The sequence below is a fragment of the Pseudorca crassidens genome, chromosome 19 (genome assembly GCF_039906515.1).
Source record: "Pseudorca crassidens isolate mPseCra1 chromosome 19, mPseCra1.hap1, whole genome shotgun sequence".
NCBI classification, from domain to species: domain Eukaryota; kingdom Metazoa; phylum Chordata; class Mammalia; order Artiodactyla; family Delphinidae; genus Pseudorca; species Pseudorca crassidens.
This window is the reverse complement of record NC_090314.1, coordinates 28,153,257-28,173,651: the sequence shown is the minus strand read 5'-3', so window position 1 is coordinate 28,173,651 and position 20,395 is coordinate 28,153,257. Positions and strand designations below refer to the sequence as shown.

Here is a 20,395-nt window from a genome sequence, read left to right as displayed (position 1 = left end):
GACTCCTTCCTGAGCAGTCGGACAGAAACTAACACAGTACTGTGAAGCAATTATACTCCAATAAAGATCTATTAAAAAAAAAAATCCTGGGAACGCTGCAATTCTTTGGCTCCAACCCCGCACTCTCAGATGCCACACCGCCTGGAAGACTCACTAACTTTGCTGTACGGATGAACGGTACCCATTTCCCTTCTCCTTCTCCATTTATCCACCCTTTATGCGGTTATTAGACCGAGCCTCACACCGAAATGTTTTCTAAACACCAAAAGGTAAAGTGCAAAAAAAATCCCTGCGGGTTATGTGTGTTTGCGTCTGTTGTGTGTTCATCCGCGCTTGTGCGAAATCTCCAAACGTCATAGTTTGCAATCCTAACAACCGCGCCGAGAAATCCGAGATCTTTTCAGGGATTTCCCCCACCCTGCCCGCCTCTTCTTTAGCACTCCCAACGAGGTAAGTCTGGGCTTTCTAAGGCCAATACTGCAGCCATAGAGACAATACAAATCTGCGATTTTTTCTTTTCTTCTCTCGCTGCCAGCCTTCTCAGGCGAACAGTCCTCAGCGCAGGGTCTCCTTCCGATTCCCTTGCACCTACTTTACAAGGTGTTGACCGGAAGCAAGTCCTTTCCAGCTTGCGGTGACCCCTCATGCGGAACAGCGAGAGGCTCCGGCGTCGGCCTCGGCCTCCTGCTGCCCCCACTTTCCCCTGGGGCCTTGAGGAGGCGAGCTCCGGGCGTGTGTGTGCGCGCGCGCTAGCGCGGGCGCGCTTTCACTAAGGGAAAATCTGTGGAAGCTGCTGAATGTTGTTGGCAGAGTGTTCTGGAGCCCAGCAAAAGCCTCCAAAGCACTTGAGCTTCCCGAAAGAAAAACAGAATAAATGAAAGAAAAGAAGGGAAGCCCGTTTCCCTAAAGCCCGGGTTTCCAATAGTCCTGGATCTTCCCGGAGCTAAGCAGAGGCGTAGTTGGCAGTGGCCACTGCCCGCAGCTGGACTTGGAAAGACGGTTTTTCCCCAGTTTCAGGAGGAGGGAGGTGAGGGCCTTGCAGGACCTGGTCTAGGAACCTGCAAAAAGAACTCTGGGGTAAGTAGTGTTCTGGCACCGGAGCGGAAAGGAGGAAGGAGGAGGGGGCAGGAGAGGGACGAGAGAAAGAGAAGGGAATTAATTATGCAAAGAAAAAAATCCCCCAATATTCCACAGCAGAGGGAGAGCGCAGCACAGCACTCCCAAGATGAGTCAGCCCGGGTCTCCCGCGCCTAACCGGCTGGCGCAAAGTTCTTTTTAAGGAGAAGAAAAACTCCGCAAATCCTAGGTGGTGACAAAAGAAGCCCGGGCGGGGCGGAGTGAGGAGCTGGAGCCCGGCGCTGGGGCCGAGGCGGCTACCGCGGGGGCCCGAAGCTCCGACGCCCAGCTCTTTCCTTCTCCTTTTGGCCGCGGTAAGCCTCACCTCCCCACCCTGCCTCCCCCCCGGGCACCAGGCGGCCGGGTTGACATTTGGACTCCCGGCGGCAGCAAGGACGCTCACCTGGCCGAGCCCCGCTCCCTTCTCCTCCACCCCTCCCCCACCTGCCCTCCACCTCCCCTCAGAATCGGGAGGCGTCCGGATCCGTAGGCGAGGAAATAACGACCCCTGCAGTTGTATTGCGGAAAATCGCGGCGGCGGCGGCGGCGGCAGCGCTAGTCGCGGACGATGGAAGCGAGGCAACTGGAGGTTCCGGGGAGCCCAGGAAAATAGCAGAGGAACAGAAAGCGCGCACGCGACGCGGGGAGCCCGTAGGCTCCCGATGCTTCCGAGTACCTGGCTCCCCACGGTTCCCGTTCCGAGCCCTGGACGTGTCTCCCGAGCCGGGCTCCGAGGCGGCAGGCTGCGTGCGGACTTGGGCAGCCGGGAGGGTCGGCGGAGGCAGCTGGCGGCCAGCAGTTGCGGGCAATAATCCCTGCCTCTCTTTCTGTCTCTCTGTATGCTGTGTCTGCTCCTCCCCCCGGCCCCCGGAAGCAGGAGGAGAACGGCCCCGGAGCGGAGCAGCCACCTTCTGACCATGCCCTGGTGAGGTGGGCGGACTTCGAGGGCAACTCGTCGCGAACTGCCTGGGCTTAGCCAGCAAGCTGCGAGCTGCCAGGGGCCCGGAACTGCGCGGCAAGGCCCGGCGGGGGGCTATCGTCTATGACTTCTTGGGGCTCCAGGAGGATCGGGGTCTCGTTTTTGCAGGAAGAGACCCGCGCTGGTGGCTTCAGGTGGCTGCCGCCGCCGCTGCTAGTGCTGTTTCCGCCGCTTGTGCAAGGAGTAGAGACCGGCGAGCAGGGAGACTTCCCGGGCAGCGAGGCATCGGACATGTGTCAGCACATCTGGGGCACACATCCGTCAAGCCCGAGGGGAGATTTGCTGGAACAATTCAAACTGCGATATTGATCTTGGGGGTCCCTGGCTGGCAGTCGGGTGGGAGTGCGAGTGTGCGCTCGCTAGGAAGTGTGTGCGTGTGTGCATGTGTGTGTGTGTGTGTGCGCGCGCGCGCGCCCTGTGGGGATTCCCCCCTTCCCCCCTGTTTTCCCGTCGAGTGATGCACTTGGAATGAGAATCAGAGGATGGAAATAGTCTGGGAGGTGCTTTTTCTTCTTCAAGCCAATTTCATCGTCTGCATATCAGGTATGGGACGCGCTGGAGTCACAGGCGGGTTCGGGTTATGTTGTGGTCTTTGGAATGTATGAGATTTTATTGTATGTAGGCAATCAAGTAGCCTTGCGGGGTGGGACGGGAGATGGGTGGTGGCAGAGACCCTTTCAGTTCTGCGGATTTGCTGCCTTCAGAATTGAACACCTTCTAAACCCAAGGGTGTGTGTGTGTGTGCGTGCGTGTGTGTGTGTGTTGGAGGTAGCATCTGCATGGAGTCCTGGAACATAGTAGGGGTGGAGGGATGAGAAAGAAGAGGCAGATGGGTGTTGATTTTCAACTGCTTTCCTGGTTGAGAACTCTGGTGAGGAAATCTGAGCCTTGGCAAACCCCACCACCATCCCTGGCTTTCAAAGTTCCCAAACTCTGGTGGTTCCTGGTTGAAAAAATGGACGCAGAGCCCTGCCCTGATATCTAGGTACTTTCAGGAAACTGCAGGATGATGCGGGGACTGGAGAGTACCAGCAGAGATCAGAGGGATGGAGAGGTACTCCATGCCTTCCCCAAACACATTAGGACCACCCCAAATAAAAGCAGAGCCTATCCAAGACAACATAATATCATAGATACCACTTTAGATGATGAGCTTTCCTAATTCCCAGTGGCAAGGATGTACTTACTGGCTCAGACTTACTGACCTCAGGCTACTTGTGCCAGTCTGTGGTTTTAGGAGCTAGTGGGAAGCAAGGGCATTGAGATGAATGAAGTAGAGCTTGTGCCTGCCTCTGAGTGTGTGTGTGTGTGTGTGTGTGTGTTGGTGAAGGATTTTGATTTCCAAGCAATGTTCTTGTTGGTGCAGGGAGTTGGGAGTGTGGAGTGGAGATGTAAGAAAATGTCCCAGGATAAGCAGTATTCCCCAGTTCAGTTCAGTGCCTCCTCCCATTGACAGTGTCTACACTATTTCCCTACACACTTGTCATTTAAGCAACCAGGTTAAGGCCCGTTTGCAGTACTCCCCTCTGCCTGCATTCCCTCTGCAGAATTGGGGACTCAGCCAACTTCCCATGAAGTCAGCAGAAGAGGAGATCAGGAATCTTGCCCCTGTGAGCAGGCATATTTGAGCAGCATTGGGGTGGAGGGACACATTTGCTGCATCTCCCTTCAGCTCCACTAATCCCCACCCTTTAAGCCAGACCAGATTCTGGATATTAAAAACACTTGTCTGCCCTTATCTGTTTGGGGCTGTTTGGGACTTGGCCCAAACTGTTTGGGGCTTGGCCACCCTAGTAATAAATTTGCCTCTATAATACTTTAGAGATATGTTGTGTACCTAGAAGACAATAAAAAGTGCCCTGGGGTCACTCCAAATCCTCTACTCTTTACCCATCCTACATCTAGGAGGAAGAATTCCCAGATGACTTGTAAAGGTTTATATCAGTTATATGTCCAGGGATAGACCGTGGTATCTCACAAGGTCACATTTTACATCTTTCTCTTCTACGTGCCTCTTTCAAACTCTCTCTCTTTTCTCCATGTTATTTCACTGGTTATAAAATAGTCTTTTCCTACCTCTTTCCAGCATCATAAATACTTTCAAATCAGACAAACCAGCTGAGTCCCTTTAAAATTTACAAAAGGTGAGCATTAACTAAAGCTCTGGACCTCCCCATCCTTTGTCCCCAACCCCACTCTTCATTTGGTCAGGCCAGCACAGCTGAGAATGGGCCTGTTCTTAGCCTCCAAAAAAGGCATTAGTGGGATACTCTTCACAGCTATACTTGATTTGGTGTATCAGCAACTAAATTGTATAAATAGAAGCATTAGGAGAGGATTATTTCCAACCCAGGAGAGTTGCTATGTGGCCTTTCACATGTATTTACTAAATAATCATCATTGCTATGTAATGAGAAGATAAAAGTATAAGGAAAATTGCCAGCTATTAGCTAAATATGGAAAACTAGGTTAGCGTTCCAAATGCCTAGTTAGGATCAGCATTAATTTACACTTTATGAAGACATTTAGGCAGAGATGCAACATTATGGACTGTATATTTACACATTCATAAACTTAACTTTAAAAGGCCATTCTTTCTCCAAAGCCAGGGTGGCTTCCTCCCTCTATAAGAAGAACTGCTCATTCAGTGATGTCCATGTATGTCACAATTCTGATTAGTAATATAGTTATGACTCACATTTGTCACAGTTTGGGGGACTTTGTTTTCCCATCTGGCAGCCTTAAGAGGTATAGGTATGCAATACACTAAGGTTAAATAATTGTGGCTCAGGGAGTGGTTAGTGGGCCTATCATTTCTGTTTGCATGATTTGCAGTTTTAATTTAATCATGAATGAGCTTTACCAAAAGGAATGCAAGCCTGTATTCATAGAAGCTGCTAAATCTTAAAAAGAAAAGCACCTCTCTACCATCTTGGGATCAATTGCCCTGCCTAGTAAATGGGTACTAATTGTTAGTGAGTTACCAGGCATCTATAATTGATGCATTTGTAGGGTTGATTTCATTACTGAGGAATACCAGACTAGAAAAGGGCAGCAAAAGTCTGCAGTGTAAACATTCTGCAGAAGGAATATTTTGGAATTAAACTTGGCCTGTAGAAGGTATATTGACTGAATATCAGTTGGCTTTCAGGAACATTCTGGAACTTTGTAACAGTGTTTTGTTAACCAAAGGTTCCTACCCTCATCCTACCCCACCCCCCAAATTAAAAGTACACCCAAAGGAGTTTTCTCCCTGGGTCTATGTGGCTATATTGCTTAAAATACAGACACCTGGGCTTGTATGTTTGATGGCTCTGCATTAATCATTTGATTGTGATGAAGCTGAGGAAATGGGACTGCGGTCTGCTAGCTAGCTTAGCCAGGCTTGGCTAGCTGCTGGGGAAGTAGCATGTGTGCCTTCCATTTGAGAGAATTTGGCTACTTAAGGACAGCACAGCTAGTCTGAAGAGGGAATGCCATGATCTGGGAGTTCTTGGGGCTCTACGTTCGACTCATATTTAATTTTACTGAAAATGTAAGGCAGCCAAGATCTGTGGAGATGACAGGCAGGGAGGGAGGGAAAGAGAGGGAGGGAGGGAGGGGGGGGAGAGAGAGAGAGAGAGAGAGAGAGAGAGAGAGAGAGAGAGAGAGAGAGAGAAAACCAGGATGATATTTCCCTGTGCTAGCAAGAGCACATTCCCTTCTTACAAAAGCAGCACATGTCAGCGAGAATGAATACTTAGCAGCACGAGGAGAGAATTTCTTGGTCCAAAGAGAGCTGTCTGATTTAATTTACATTGCACATCCTACTTCCCTATACTTTATTTCCCTTTACTTCCTTGTTTATTCATAATAATAACAGCAATAGTAATTAGAATTATGTGGTACTTTCACATGTATTGCACAATATTGCACACATTTTAACTCATCTAGTCTCAGAATTTGTAGGGTGATTTTATAAATAAGCCAACCAAAGGCCACAGAGGTTCAGCTTGGAGGATTCACACCCAGTTCTGAGTCAAAATTCAGTGTATCATTTATGCTTTGTTACAAGATTTCTTTTAAATGTTTTTATTAAGTATTCTTTTATTTTGATGTTTCCAATTGAAAAAGTAAATTGTGTTAAATGGATGTAAATCTTAGAAAGCTTAGAAGTGGAAGTTTAGGGTGATTGTAGCCTAGAGCTAGAATTAAGATGGTATTTGAGTTGTACATGACTGTCATTCAAACAGTTAACACTGTTACTCATTTGCCCCCAGTGCCTTATGATCAGCAATACCTGTAAGAAATGAATGTTTCATATATTCTCTCCCAATCTGAAAATTAAAATGGTTTCACATTAATGGTTTACATTTAGAAATGGGGTAATAGTACATACCTCACATTTGTTATATAGATTAAATTAGATAATATGGTCAATGATTTTCACTTAGCACAGTGTCTCAGGCAGAGTAAGCTTGCAATAGTATATTTTTTCCTACAAACCTGACATTGCAGGGTTTGTGAGGAATAGGATAGAACCTTTACCTTCCTCCCTTACAACTTCTTTAAAAGCAAAAAAAATATCATTAACTAGTGCATTTTATAACATTGAGTACAAATCCTACTTTCAGTGAAGTCTTGGCTTAACAACTTTGAAATGTTTCTTAATTTTCTTTCTCTTATAAATGAGACTGGTAACGTTAGGCTTTGGGGCATAGTCATGAGTGTAACCCACTTTATCCCTGTGAGCCCATTATGGAGGTGAGGCTTGGAAAGTTAAATAAATCACTGGGAACAAAGTAGTGCTTATTCCCAGGGGAGCAACAATTTTCTTCTTTCTTCTTGTAAATTATTACTCAGTATAGACTCAACTTTCAGGTGCTTCCAAAATGGCAAACTGCATATGCTGTCAATATGATTTGAAATAGAAAGTTCCATTAAATATAAAAAAGAGCTCCACCCCAGTAAAGAATCTGATGATCTTATTGGCAATACGGTTTGTTTAAACCCAGTTTCCCATGTGATGTCACATAGACTCTTCATTGACAGATACCATAGATAACAGATATCATAGATGGGACTCTCCTGGCAGTGAGACGAGAGGCTTCCTGAGTAAATACACTATGGGGGGAGGGGGGGAAGAATTGTCAATGTTGAGAAACATTTTCTTGGGTGGGTGGGGGGGTTTGATTGCCACCCTAGGCCGTCATACTTAACATCCCACCTTTTCACCTTAATTAAGCATTACATATTTGGGCCTGAGGTTTAGGCCAGGAACACATGCAGGTACCATAAATGTGTACAGTAGTAGGCCATTGTGTAAAGAATGTGGGAGTTTGAAGACCCACCCTGCAATCAAACTCTGCCTTAATTACCTATGTGATTTTGGGCAATTCTCTTAGCCTCTTAGACTCTCAGTTTCCTCATCTGTGAAATGAAAAGTTATATCTTCTTTGCCTATTTCAAAGAATTGTTGAGGGAAACATCAGAGAGTGATCCTGAATGTTCTTTGTGTTATACAAATGTAAAGTTATCTGTGTCTTTACTATATTATGGAATGATCCATGCATAAGATATAGCTTTAAAATAAAAGTTGAGATACATACACATAATGTAGAGTGATATTAAATACTACAAATAATACTTAATGGTGTAGATATAGTTGTGAAAGCAAAGTTGTAATGCACAAAATGTATCATGATATAAAACAGTACGAATAATGCCAAATTGTTTGATAAAGTACATAAATGCTATGTAAGAGAGAAGTCCAGACATGAAGGAAAAGGAGGATATTAGATAGATGTCAGAGGTTTGGATAGAAGAGTTGGAGGGGACCACATCATCAGAAGGAGAGGGAAAGGAATGAGTAAGATGTACAGTGAAGACTGTCGCAATTGGAAAAAAAGATTCACTTTAGGAGATACTGGAAAGTTGGGAGGAGCCCACTTAGAGAGCTGTTGAATTGAGAGAATATGGAGTGTCCTAATATATTTAATTTCTTGGTGATTTTTATTTTTTCTTATTATGGATCTTTACATGGATTCAATGGATTGAGCTTGGTTAAAATTTGTTTGAAATTCTAACATTTCTTTAGATTTTAAATTTGTGTTGCGTGTCTCCAACTACTGCTCTCAAGTCTCTCAAATCTGTTTGAGATTGTAGTTGAGTTTTGGGGAAACTTCAGCTTTCTCAACTGTAAAATGGAGATGGTACTTATTTCCCAAGATTGTTGATCCTACAGGATAATTGTAAGGAGCAAAACACTATTTGTAAATGCCTAGCATCGTATCTGGAATACAGTAATCACTGACCAAATTACACATATGATATAAGAGTAAGCGTGGGCTTTGGAACCAAACTAGGTATAAATGTAAATACTACCTTTAGCATTCACCCTCTGTGTGATCTTAGGTAAGTTCTTTACATTCTCTGAGTCTCTGTAAAATCTGTAAAATGAGGATTGGAGAAAACGTACATAAGATCCTGTCAAAGTGCTTGACGTGTGGTAGTCTCTCAGTGAATTGGAGCTGTTCCCATAAAATTATTATCATCAATAACAATGCTTATTTTGACACTTTGGACCTGTTTTTGTAAATTACAATTAATTTTTCAGTCATTTCTTTGTGTTCAACAAAACAGTATTGCCAGTTAACTGCGTGCCAAGCATAGGAATTACAAAAATTAACAAACAACAGTTGGTCTTTAGTATTTATAACATGGTATGCATGTTATGTGATAGAGTTGTGTTCAGAGTGCTTTATATATATATATATTATATGTATATAATATATATATATTATATATATATATTTTTTTTTTTTTTTCGGTACGCGGGCCTCTCGCTGTTGTGGCCTCTCCTGTTGCGGAGCACAGGCTCCGGATGCGCAGGCTCAGCTGTCATGGCTAACGGACCCAGCCGCTCCGCGGCATGTGGGATCTTCCCAGACCAGGGCACGAACCCATGTCCCCTGCATCGGCAGGCGGACTCTCAACCACTGCGCCACCAGGGAAGCCCTGCTTTTCATATTTTTAATTATTATTTTAAATTATTTATATATTTAATTATTTTATATTTTAAATTTGTTTAATTATAAAGAAAGAGAGTTAATTCTGTTGTTAGAAGTTGGAAGATGCAATTGGGGAAGGGGTAGGGTTTATGGAGGAGAAAACAGTTGAACTAGGGTTGGAAGGATACATGAGATTTCTAAAGAAGAGGAAAAAAGAAAGACATACCATGAGGCAAGAATAGTATGTTCTTATACAAGAAGTGATAAAAAAACCCCACAAAAGTAACAGAAGTATGGTGAAATGAGCATATAAAATAGATGGGTTAGATTAAGTGACTGGATATAGGCTAGAAGAATAACGGGGCCAATTTAAAGGGGTTTGCAAGCTAAGGTAAGAATTTTAGATGGTATCTTTTAGTTATGAGGAGCAAAGGTAGAGATAAAGAAAATGGCAATCAGGTTTGTGTGCAATTTAATGATACTTTTATACTTTTATTGCAATAAGCAATAACTTAGAAACCCAACTACTTCTTGTCAATCTTTATTCTTGCTCACAAAACCTGTTTAAAAAAATACTGGCCTAATAGATTAATTAGGCCATTATGGGACATTCTGAGGGACACACTTATAAGAAAAAATCAGAGTTGTCCTATCTCTTATGCACCTCCTATACCCTAATCTTTAAGATTTAGTATTTTCATAATACACAAATGCAAATATCTCCAATTTTGTACTTCAATAATAATAATAGTGTCTTTAGCATTAGATAAAGGCTAAGAGAAATGAATCATCCATACATGATTTTGTGTTGTGAAGATTGTGTGCCAAGTAACAGATGTGCTATTTGACATGAAACCAATGGTTAAAGCACTGCAAACCATTTTACATCAGCTTTACCTTATTATACTCTGTACAACTCTTATTTCCAATAGACTGCATGTTCACTTGGGAGAGTATACTCTTGGTCCACTAAATTGTATACCCATTTCACCCTTTCAATTGTCCAGTTAATATAAAGTATGTATAGAGACCTAAAATGAAATGGCTTCCTTTGTTTACTTAATCATTCAAAATTTATTGAGGGTGCTCTATATTTAAGATACTGGGGATCCAACAGGAATGAGTAAGACAACTGACCTTTCCCTCCAAGAATTCATAACCTTCTAGCAGGACACTGATTTTAAAAATATTAGTAGTTATAGCAGACTGTGATAAGTACTGTAGTGAAAAGAGATACAGCAGTATGTGAATAGGACAGAGAAGGGGCACCTGACTCATTCTGGAGGTGGAAGTGCTAGAAGAAGGAGAGTAAATAGTGTCAGAGGCTGTTTGGGGTGAGTCTTAAAGAAAGCTAAAGAGTTGGCTTGGAAGATTTCTGCTGATTGACCAGGAGTGTGATAGGGGAGGGATGATCATAGGAAACAACATTTGTAAAGACAGGGCAATCAGATAGGACATAATGAATTCAGGGGAAGGTGAAGAGGTAAGTATGGCAACAACTAGAGGGTGGAGTGTAAAGGATGAGGCCGAGATAGAATAGCATATAAGAAATATGATGCTAATAACAGTAATAGCTTACATATAATAGTAGTAAAAATTACCCTTGTGCCTCTCTGTGCAAGGAGGGCATATTTTAAGGCTCAGGGGGATAGGTCTAGTTTATACCTTTATCTTCTTTAGGAGCAGACCAGTCAGGGTTAAAGCTTTTGGCTTTAGTCCAGCTATGCTCCATTTGGCCCAGAACACTAGTTATTTTCCAGTATCGTCTCTAGTTCCATGTAGCTTCCCAGAAGCTTTTGTGATAACTCAGATTTAGACTACAGAATTTACCTCCTTACTTAGTTTGTATTTCTACCCTAGGAAAAAGAGCCAAGATGCTATTGGTTGACCCTAGATTTTGAAATATGGCAACTATCATTTTATTGCCTTTGGTAATTGAATCTTTCCTGCAACTTTCTGCCGTTTTCATCTTGTGTAATCTTAAACAAAACTTTAAAGGATTTATAACATGTAAGGGTGGGGTGGGTGCTGTGAATGCTAATGAATGGTCTGGGATTGCCTTTATAACACAGCCATAATTGCTTTTATTAGCAAGATTGGACTGGTAATGGGGTAGCCAGTGTTTGGGTTTGAGTTCATTTGCATTAAGGTGCCATCAGGATGGAAGTGGAAAGATCTTCAGTGGTTGTGAAGGAGACAGTCTACAAATGCCTTTTCCTCCTGATCCAGGAGAGGTGGGACCTTTGTCACAGTAAATGGAGAATTAATCTTTAACTTTGTCCCATACTTAACGCCCATAGGCCGAAGGGGCTGGCAGTAGGAAATGAAGCCTGTGACTTTCAGGTGAATTTACCAGAGCCAAGTCCTGCTGTTTTCACAACACATTTGGCAGCAAAGCCACAGTTGGAATAAACATATTTACTGAAGGATATGAGTCAACATATTCCTCTTCTGCTGCTCCCTCTTCCTGCCATACACACAAGTTACCTTTCACCTTTAAGGAAAACAATTTTGATGGCAGCACTTATTGAGTAGGGACCATTCCTCTTCCACGATTTTGGAATAATATAAATACCTCATAGGATTCTTGAAAAGGACAGATATTGGTACATGTCTATGGAAGGGTTCTCTCCCACTCTGAAGGTGTTTAATGCGTTGGTTCATTAATTTCACAAATGCTAATAAATGCCTCCTATCAGTGAGGCGCTGGGCCAGACAGAAGTTAAAATATAGTAAGCTAAACAGCCTTGCCTTTGTAGAATGTATATTGTGATACACAATTTTTTTCCCATTGCTCAAACTAGAACCTGGCATTTTAGTAGATACTCAATAATAAGTGAGTGAGTTGATATATAAATGAATAATAAGGATTGATTTAGAATGGCTTTTCTTCCTTCACAGGAGACTGGGAAACAAGATTCAGATCTTGTATGGAGGTTAAGAGGGAGGGAAAATAAAGAAGACTTCTCTGTTAGCTGCCCTTTTGCTTCTACTGCATGCAGTCAGAACTGAAACTTTCCCAGGGAACAACTTATTGGATAGCTTTGTATTTCCTTCTCAGACTCAACTCTTATCTGCATTTGACAAACCAACCTTAGTCAGGGCACTTCACCATTGTTTAAAATGTATTTCTGCTCCTTTGTGTTCTGAGATACCATCCTGTGAGACTTGAATTAGGGCGATTAAGGATCCATGGATGCATTGTTGTTCTTTTTTCATTCCATCTCTGTTCCTATTAAAGGAAATTGCTAAGGATATGGTTGTTTTCTCACTGGGTTCCAGCTTGGGAGAAGCCAGCACTTGAGAAAGCTCACTGTTCTTTAGTTAGCAATGAACTAGAGTGCTTTAGGGGAAAAGCCTACCCACCCTTTAGTCTTGAGGCAGAGCAATACAGGAAACTGTTTTCTAAGGTGTTTTTAGTCTTGTGTCAGAAAACTTTACCTCCCCCCCCCCCCCCGCCCCCGCCCAACCTTGCCCAGCCTTTAGAAACAGAACTGTGGCACCCAACAGTTTTTACCATGGGGGGGCGGAGGCGGGTATTTCCAAGAGCCTAGAAATTGAAAGAACATAGTTTATTTGCTGTTCTTGGCTGTACATTCTGCCTATAATCTCCTAGTTGATCTTTATAACTGTGAGGAAGTGGTCAGTTACGTAGTTTGTTGTTTGTTTGCTTGTTAATTTTAGAAAAAAATAAGAGGAGGTTATAGAAAAAAGTCTCCTACTGTTAATCTTGCAGTACATGTATGGAAATTATACTGATAGTTAGAAAGTGAGGCATCTACGTATAATAAATGTTTGTTGTATGGCCTGGGTGTAAATAGAAATATATCACTGGCTGGCTGTCTTGCAGTACACAGTAATGATACCAGCTCTAAGTCACTCACATCTTATAGAATGAAATATAATGTAGTGAAGTCATCATTTGTTGTTATCTCTAACAGGTTCCACCCCTGTTTTTCCACTGTTATGAAGACGTTCTTCGTGGCCTTTTAGTTTGTGTCTTTGAAGTTCTGTGTTGTAGTGACTAAATGAGACTCCTATGCAATTAAAATAGTGTGTGAGTTGGTGCAGCCTTTTTTTTTTTTTGGTTCCTCTTGCTTTTAGAATTGCTGAAATTAGAGCCTGACTGAGCCAGGTAAAGTTTTATAATGTTCTATATCTAAAGGTAAAATGTGTCAAATTAAAAATGAGAGTTTTATTTGTGCATTTGCTGTTTAGTTTAATTGTGTGTTCAATTGAAATGCTCCTCTTTGATCAGTACTCCTTACAAGCAAGGGACTGTATATGCAAGTGTTTTAGTGTTACAAACATGCATGATACTAGAAGTCATTGACTTAATTTTAATGCTAAATATAATAGAAGAATAGTATCAAAGAAAATTTAGGAAAACAAACTGATTCTTCATAGACTAAATTTTCATTTCCCAAAGTTTGCAATTATAACTTTTTTCCCTTAAAGCTTTGTACTTAAAAAAATTTTTTACGTTATATCTTAAGTATTCCCCCATGTTGCTTCCTAGTTGTATTAGTTTAGGAAATCCAGGACTTTGTGACTGGTAAACCCCACAGTCTCAGTAACATAACACAGTAGAAGCTTACTTCCTGCTCACATTAATTGTCTAATTGGTGTCAGTTTGTGTGTGTGTGTGTGTGTGTGTGTGAGAGAGAGAGAGAGAGAGAGAATAGGGGCTTGGTGAGGGGGAAGGGATAAAAGAGAAGGAATCCTGTCTGTGTAGTGACTTGGGAGTCTCAAGGCTGATAGTCTCTGCTATCTTCAAGACATGGCTTCCAATGTTGTTCTGGACATCAACATTAACAGCTGGAAAAAGAGTGAGGAGGACGATCATGGGAGAGGTGTTTATGGGCCTAACAGGAAAACTGTACCTCACTTCTGGTCAATCACATGGCAACATCTTATTGCAAAAGAGTTTGAGAATTGCAGGCTAGTCACAAGACTAGCCTTAGCCCAGGAACAAAGGGAACATGGTCTAGTGAACAATTGGCTAGTATTTGCCACTTTAACATTTATGATTTTCTTTGTAATAGTTTCATAATATTTTATTCATCTAAAATAGCATTATTTATATTTCTCTTTTTCCCTATTTTGGAGCATCTATGTTATTTCTAGATTTGTCATTTTGGGCATATGTTTTTATGTCTATAGATATTTATTTCTATTGAATTATTTCTTTAAAATAATCCCAGTATTATGATTACTGGGTAAAACAGTGTGAAGTTCTTTATGTTTTTACCATATTATATCCATAAGTAATACATAACCTGTGTATAAGTCGCCAGGAATATACTTGAATTCCTGGAGGAAGTAAACAAGTATGTAGAACAGTTATTAAGCTTTCAAAGATCTGTTTAAAAATACCCAAATTCAACTGAGTAAATTTTAAAGATACTATTGGTGTTTATTCAACAATTCATACATTGAGCAGCATCCCATCTAGCAGATAGAAAGGAGCTCCAAAGAGCTGTACAAATTGGAAGATTTTATAGGCAGAAGAGGGTGGGACAGGAAAGTTACTAGCAAAGACTTGATTGTTTCAGACAAGGCCACATTCCTTTGGGGGACAGTAGGAATCTACCTGGCATATTACCTCATTAGTGCTGACCAGGAAATTCCAGAGTGACTGGTTAAGATTATATTCCTGAAAAAGGCTGAAACTGCAGTTAGGTTAGGTATTAAGTCTTGATTTGGTGACATGGGCCTTAGCATAGATGACTCTATTTTGGGCCTGTTGTCTCTTTTTTGACAGATCCTTTCAATAGTGGTCCACTCCCAGAAAGTATTAAGCAAAAACCAAATAGCCATGGCATTCAAGATGTTATTTTTGCTTAATAAGTCAGATCAGTGACAGGAAACCATGGTTAAGGACAAGCAAATAGCTTTCCTAAGTTCAGAAATTTGAGCCTACTTAAGTATTCTTCCTAGAGCATATTTTCATAAATTATAGGGAAGAATGGCTCAGGTGGTTTGCAGAAAAGATTACTGGGATGGAAGTTAGAACATGTTGTGGTTAGTACTTGTTTTGCCACTGTATTGTGTTGTGAAGTATGTAGTTTTACTGGTCTGAATCCTAGTTTTCTCCTTTTAAACAGGGATATTGGACTGGTTAATTTCTAGGTCCCTTTCCAACTTGGAAATTTTATAGTGTTATGAAACTTTTAAGAAAATTATCAAAGTTTACTGTTGATGCTAAACTTTTCCAGTTTTTGAAATGTCAAAGCAGCAAGATTAAATTAGAGGAAGAACTTTGGAGGTTGTGAGTGAGCAGAAAAGTGGGAAGTGACTCTTGAGATGGGCAAGTGTAAGGATAAGGCATAATGAAAGACCAACCCAAACCATATTTGTGGAATTCTGACCTTGTAGCTCTCTAGTAAGACCCTGAGAAAGAGTCCAGGGGCCATCATTGACTACTCCATAAAAGCATTTACTGAAAACCTTGCCGGCGGCGTCTTTATATTAAAGTCTTAGAATTTTATCTTAACTCTGCTGTTACTTTTTGTGTGAGGTTAAGAAGTTACTTAAAATGTCTAATCCTTAGTGTTCTCTTTTGAAAACTGGAGGAATAACATCTATTTTTGGAGTTAAGGGAGACTGAAATTTAAAAATGCAGCATAGTGCTTGGCATATGTACTTAATAAATGGTGGGTTTTGTATTGTTATAGCTGAAGCTAAAAGAGCAAAAGACATGTTGGGAAATATTAGGAAGGAATTTGGCAATATCATTTAAAACATGAGAATTAAATGAGCCAGTTCATGTGAATGTGTTTAGCACAGTGCCTGCACATAACACATAATCAGTTAAGGTTGGTTGAATCTGATTCACTAGGGGAAGCTGGGATGTTTGGAGAATACTTTAGAGATTATAAGAAGGAAGACCATCATGTCTTTGTCATAAAAATGTCTTCAGAGATAACTTACTGAGTCTGGCCCACAGTCTTCTTTAATATTAAAAAAGTTAATGACATATTTTAATTTTATAACTAGGGTTTAGAGTTACCAAGGCCTCTAATACAGTGTATGGTCTCATGTGACCCAGTAAATACTCAACCCTCACAATGATGGCATAAACAAAATCTTGATTCAGGAATGTGCCCGTAGTTTTTCTTGCTTGATACGTTAGTAAATATTGGCTTATTGGCCAGAGCAATAAAGATATGAGGTATTATGATCCAGTCCATTTATGAGAAAATATATAATATTTACATGTTTTAAAACTGTCACTTGTTCATTTTTACTACAGTCTGGTTGCTCTCTTTTCTTTTCATTATTTAGTTTTGCCAGCTTTCTCAAGCACTAATTTACACACATGGTAACCTTAAGCATGTTTTTTCAATAAATTTTCAACATGAGAAGATAGTTTTGATTTATGTTTCACATTCACTTAAGAGAATGATTTTTAAAATGATAATTAAATGCTAGGCCATTTGTGGGATTGCAACGTGGTTCCTTTTCAAATACAGCTGTTCTGAGAATTTAAGCAAAAGGCAAAAAGAAAAACAAGAAATAGGACAGATGACAAGTGCTGTATTGATGTTAAGTAAAAACAAGCAAACTGTGACCTACATCAGCCGGTCTCTAGGGAGCTGGCTTTGGAGCTTTTTTGAGTGTTTGGGTATTTTGTGGGATTTTTTTCTCCAATCACTTTGGTAGAGGCTGGATTACAATTGAGAGTGCAGAGATTAATGGCCTGTTGTGACTAATCCACTAAGCCCCTACTCTTATTTCTCTTAAATTGATTGAATTTAGAGAAACCAAAGATAGGCCCATACCAGCTACCCTGATATTAGATCCCAGTGAATTAATGAGTCTTAATAGCTCTAAGTACATGTAACCAAGAATCATGGCACCTTCATGGAATGTAGTCACTTTTTTGCATTAGGAAATTATTTTATTAGTTGCTTAGTAGAGTAGATCCCAAGGTGTTGTTTCATAATCTTTTTTTTTTAAGAAAACATTTTCACATGATTACATTTGGAATTATAACACTAATATATTCAATTTTAATTAATTTAGAGAATAAGAGAAAAAGAAACAGATCACCTGTAATCACATAACTTTAATGCAGCTGTTGTTAACAGGTTGTTCCCCTCTAGGTTTTATTTATAAGCATTTTTACTTATTTGAAATTGTATTCCACTATTATGCTTGAGCAAAAAGTCATGTGAGATAAATATATGGTTTGTGTGCCATAAAGCAAGGCCCACCTAAAATGTAGACAAAAAATAGTGTGAAAATAATTATATATAGAGATGGATAGATACGGCATTGATTTAAAAAATCACAATTTTATGTTAAATTAGTGAACTCAGATTGGATGAAATTTGAACAGAATTTAAATTTCTAAATCTTTTTTTTTACATCTTCATTGGAGTATAATTGCTTTACTATGGTGTGCTAGTTTCTGCTTTATAACAAAGTGAATCAGTTATACATATACATATGTTCCCATATCTCTTCCCTCTTGCGTCTCCCTCCTTCCCACCCTCCCAAGCCCACCCCTAAAGGCGGTCACAAAGCATCGAGCTGATCTCCCTGTGCTATGCAGCTGCTTCCCACTAGCTATCTACCTTATGTTTGGTAGTGTATATATGTCCATGCCTCTCTCTCACTTTGTCACAGCTTACCCTTCCCCCTCCCCATATCCTCAAGTCCGTTCTCTAGTAGGACTGTGTCTTTATTCCTGTCTTACCCCTAGGTTCTTCATGCCATTTTTTTCCCCTTAAATTCCATATAAATGTGTTAGCATACAGTATTTGGCTTTGTCTTTCTGACTTACTTCACTCTGTGTGACAGACTCTAGGTCTATGCACCTCATTACAAATAGCTCAATTTCGTTTCTTTTTATGGCTGAGTAATATTCCATGGTATATATGGCGACATCTTCTTTATCCATTCATTCAATGATGGACACTTAGGTTGTTTCCATCTCTGGGCTATTGTAAATAGAGCTGCAATGACCATTTTGGTACATGACTCTTTTTGAATTATGGTTTTCTCAGGGTATATGCCCAGTAGTGGGATTGCTGGGTCATATGGTAGTTCTATTCGTAGTTTTTTAAGGAACCTCCATACTGTTCTCCATACTGGCTGTATTAATTTACATTCCCACCAACAGTGCAAGAGTGTTCCCTTTTCTCCACACCCTCTCCAGCATTATTGTTTCTAGATTTTTTGATGATGGCCATTCTGACTGGTGTGAGATGATATCTCATTGTAGTTTTGATTTGCATTTCTCTAATGATTAATGATGTTGAGCATTCTTTCATGTGTTTGTTGGCACTCTGTATATCTTCTTTGGAGAAATGTCTATTTAGGTCTTCTGCCCATTTTTGGATTGGGCTATTTGTTTTTTTGTTATTGAGCTGCATGAGCTGCTTATATATTTTGGAGATTAATCCTTTGTCAGTTGCTTCATTTGCAAATATTTTCTCCCATTCTGAGGGTTGTCTTTTGGTCTTGTTTATGGTTTCCTTTGCTGTGCAAAAGCTTTGAAGTTTCATTAGGTCCCATTTGTTTATTTTTGTTTTTATTTCCATTTCTCTAGGAGGTGGGTCAAAAAGGATCTTGTTGTGATTTATGTCATAGAGTGTTCTGCCTATGTTTTCCTCTAAGAGTTTGATAGCATCTGGCCTTACATTTAGGTCTTTAATCCATTTTGAGCTTATTTTTGTGTATGGTGTTAGGGAGTGATCTAATCTCATACTTTTACAAGAACCTGCCCAGTTTTCCCAGCACCACTTATTGAAGAGGCTGTCCTTTCTCCACTGTACATTCCTGCCTCCTTTATCAAAGATAAGGTGACCATATGTGTGTGGATTTATCTCTGGGTTTTCTATCCTGTTCCATTGATCTATCTTTCTGTTTTTGTGCCAGTACCATACTGTCTTGATTACTGTAGCTTTGTAGTGTAATCTAAAGTTGGGGAGCCTGATTCCTCCAACTCCATTTTTTGTTCTCAAGATTGCTTTGGCTATTTGGGGTCTTTTGTGTTTCCATACAAATTGTGAATTTTTTTGTTCTAGTTCTGTGAAAAATGCCAGTGGTACTTTGATAGGGATTGCATTGAATCTGTAGATTGCTTTGGGTAGTAGAGTCATTTTCACAATGTTGATTCTTCCAATCCAAGAACATGGTATATCTCTCCATCTATTTGTATCATCTTTAATTTCTTTCATCCGTGTCTTATAATTTTCTGCATACAGGTCTTTTGTCTCCTTAGGTAGATTTATTCCTAGATATTTTATTCTTTTTGTTGCAATGGTAAATGGGAGTGTTTCCTTAATTTCTCTTTCAGATTTCTCATCATTAGTGTATAGGAATGCCAGAGATTTCTGTGCATTAATTTTGTATCCTGCTGCTTTACCAAATTCATTGATCAGCGCTAGTACTTTTCTGGTAGCATCTTTAGGATTCTCTATGTATAGTATCATGTCATCTGCAAATAGTGACAGTTTTACTTCTTCTTTTCCGATTTGGATTCCTTTTATTGCCTTTTCTTCCCTGATTGCTGTGGCTAAAACTTCCAGAACTAGGTAGAATAAGAGTGGTAAGAGTGGGCAACCTTGTCTTTTTCCTGATCTTAGTGGAAATGCTTTCAGTTTTTCACCATTGAGGACGATGTTGGCTGTGGGTTCGTCATGTATGGCCTTTATGATGTTGAGGAAAGTTCCCTCTATGCGTACTTTCTGCAGGGTTTTTATCATAAATGGGTGTTGAATTTTGTTGAAAGCTTTCTCTGCATCCATTGAGATTATCTTATGGTTTTTCTCCTTCAATTTGTTAATATGGTTTATCACATTGATAGATTTGCATATATTGAAGAATCCTTGCATTCCTGGAATAAACCCCACTTGATCATGGTGTATGATCCTATTAATGTGCTGTTGGATTCTGTTTGCTAGTATTTTGTTGAGCATTTTTGCATCTATGTTCATCAGTTATATTGGCCTATAGTTTTCTCTCTTTGTGACATCCTTGTCTGGTTTTGGTATCAAGGTGATGGTGGCCTCATAGAATGAGTTTGGGAGTGTTCCTCCCTCTGCTATATTTTGGAAGAGTGTGAGAAGGATAGGTGTTAGCTCTTCTCTAAATGTTTGATAGAATTCGCCTGTGAAGGCATATGGTCCTGGGCTTTTGTTTTTTGGAAGATTTTTAATCACAGTTTCAATTTCAGTGCTTTTGATTGGTCTGTTCATATTTTCTATTTCTTCCTGATTCAGTCTCGGCAGGTTGTGCATTTCTAAGAATTTGTCCATTTCTTCCAGGTTGTCCATTTTATTGGCATAGAGTTGCTTTT

General features: G+C 40.5%; 1 protein-coding gene across 6 annotated transcripts in view; it reads left to right on the top strand.

Moving 5' to 3' along the window:
• Positions 1-432: 432 nt before the first annotated feature.
• Positions 433-20,395, top strand: part of CA10 (carbonic anhydrase 10) — a 619,992-nt gene continuing 600,029 nt past the window's right edge. Inside the window, exons 1-2 of one of the 6 annotated variants that reach the window (XM_067717557.1) lie at positions 433-450; positions 1,994-2,638. In XM_067717557.1, coding sequence (XP_067573658.1) covers positions 2,578-2,638 — 61 coding nt within the window. In that variant the 5' untranslated portion in view covers positions 433-450; positions 1,994-2,577. Of the gene's footprint in view, positions 451-744; positions 1,078-1,254; positions 2,639-20,395 lie in introns of those variants that run through there. The other 5 variants (XM_067717555.1, XM_067717562.1, XM_067717559.1 and 2 more) reach the window with 5 other exon arrangements.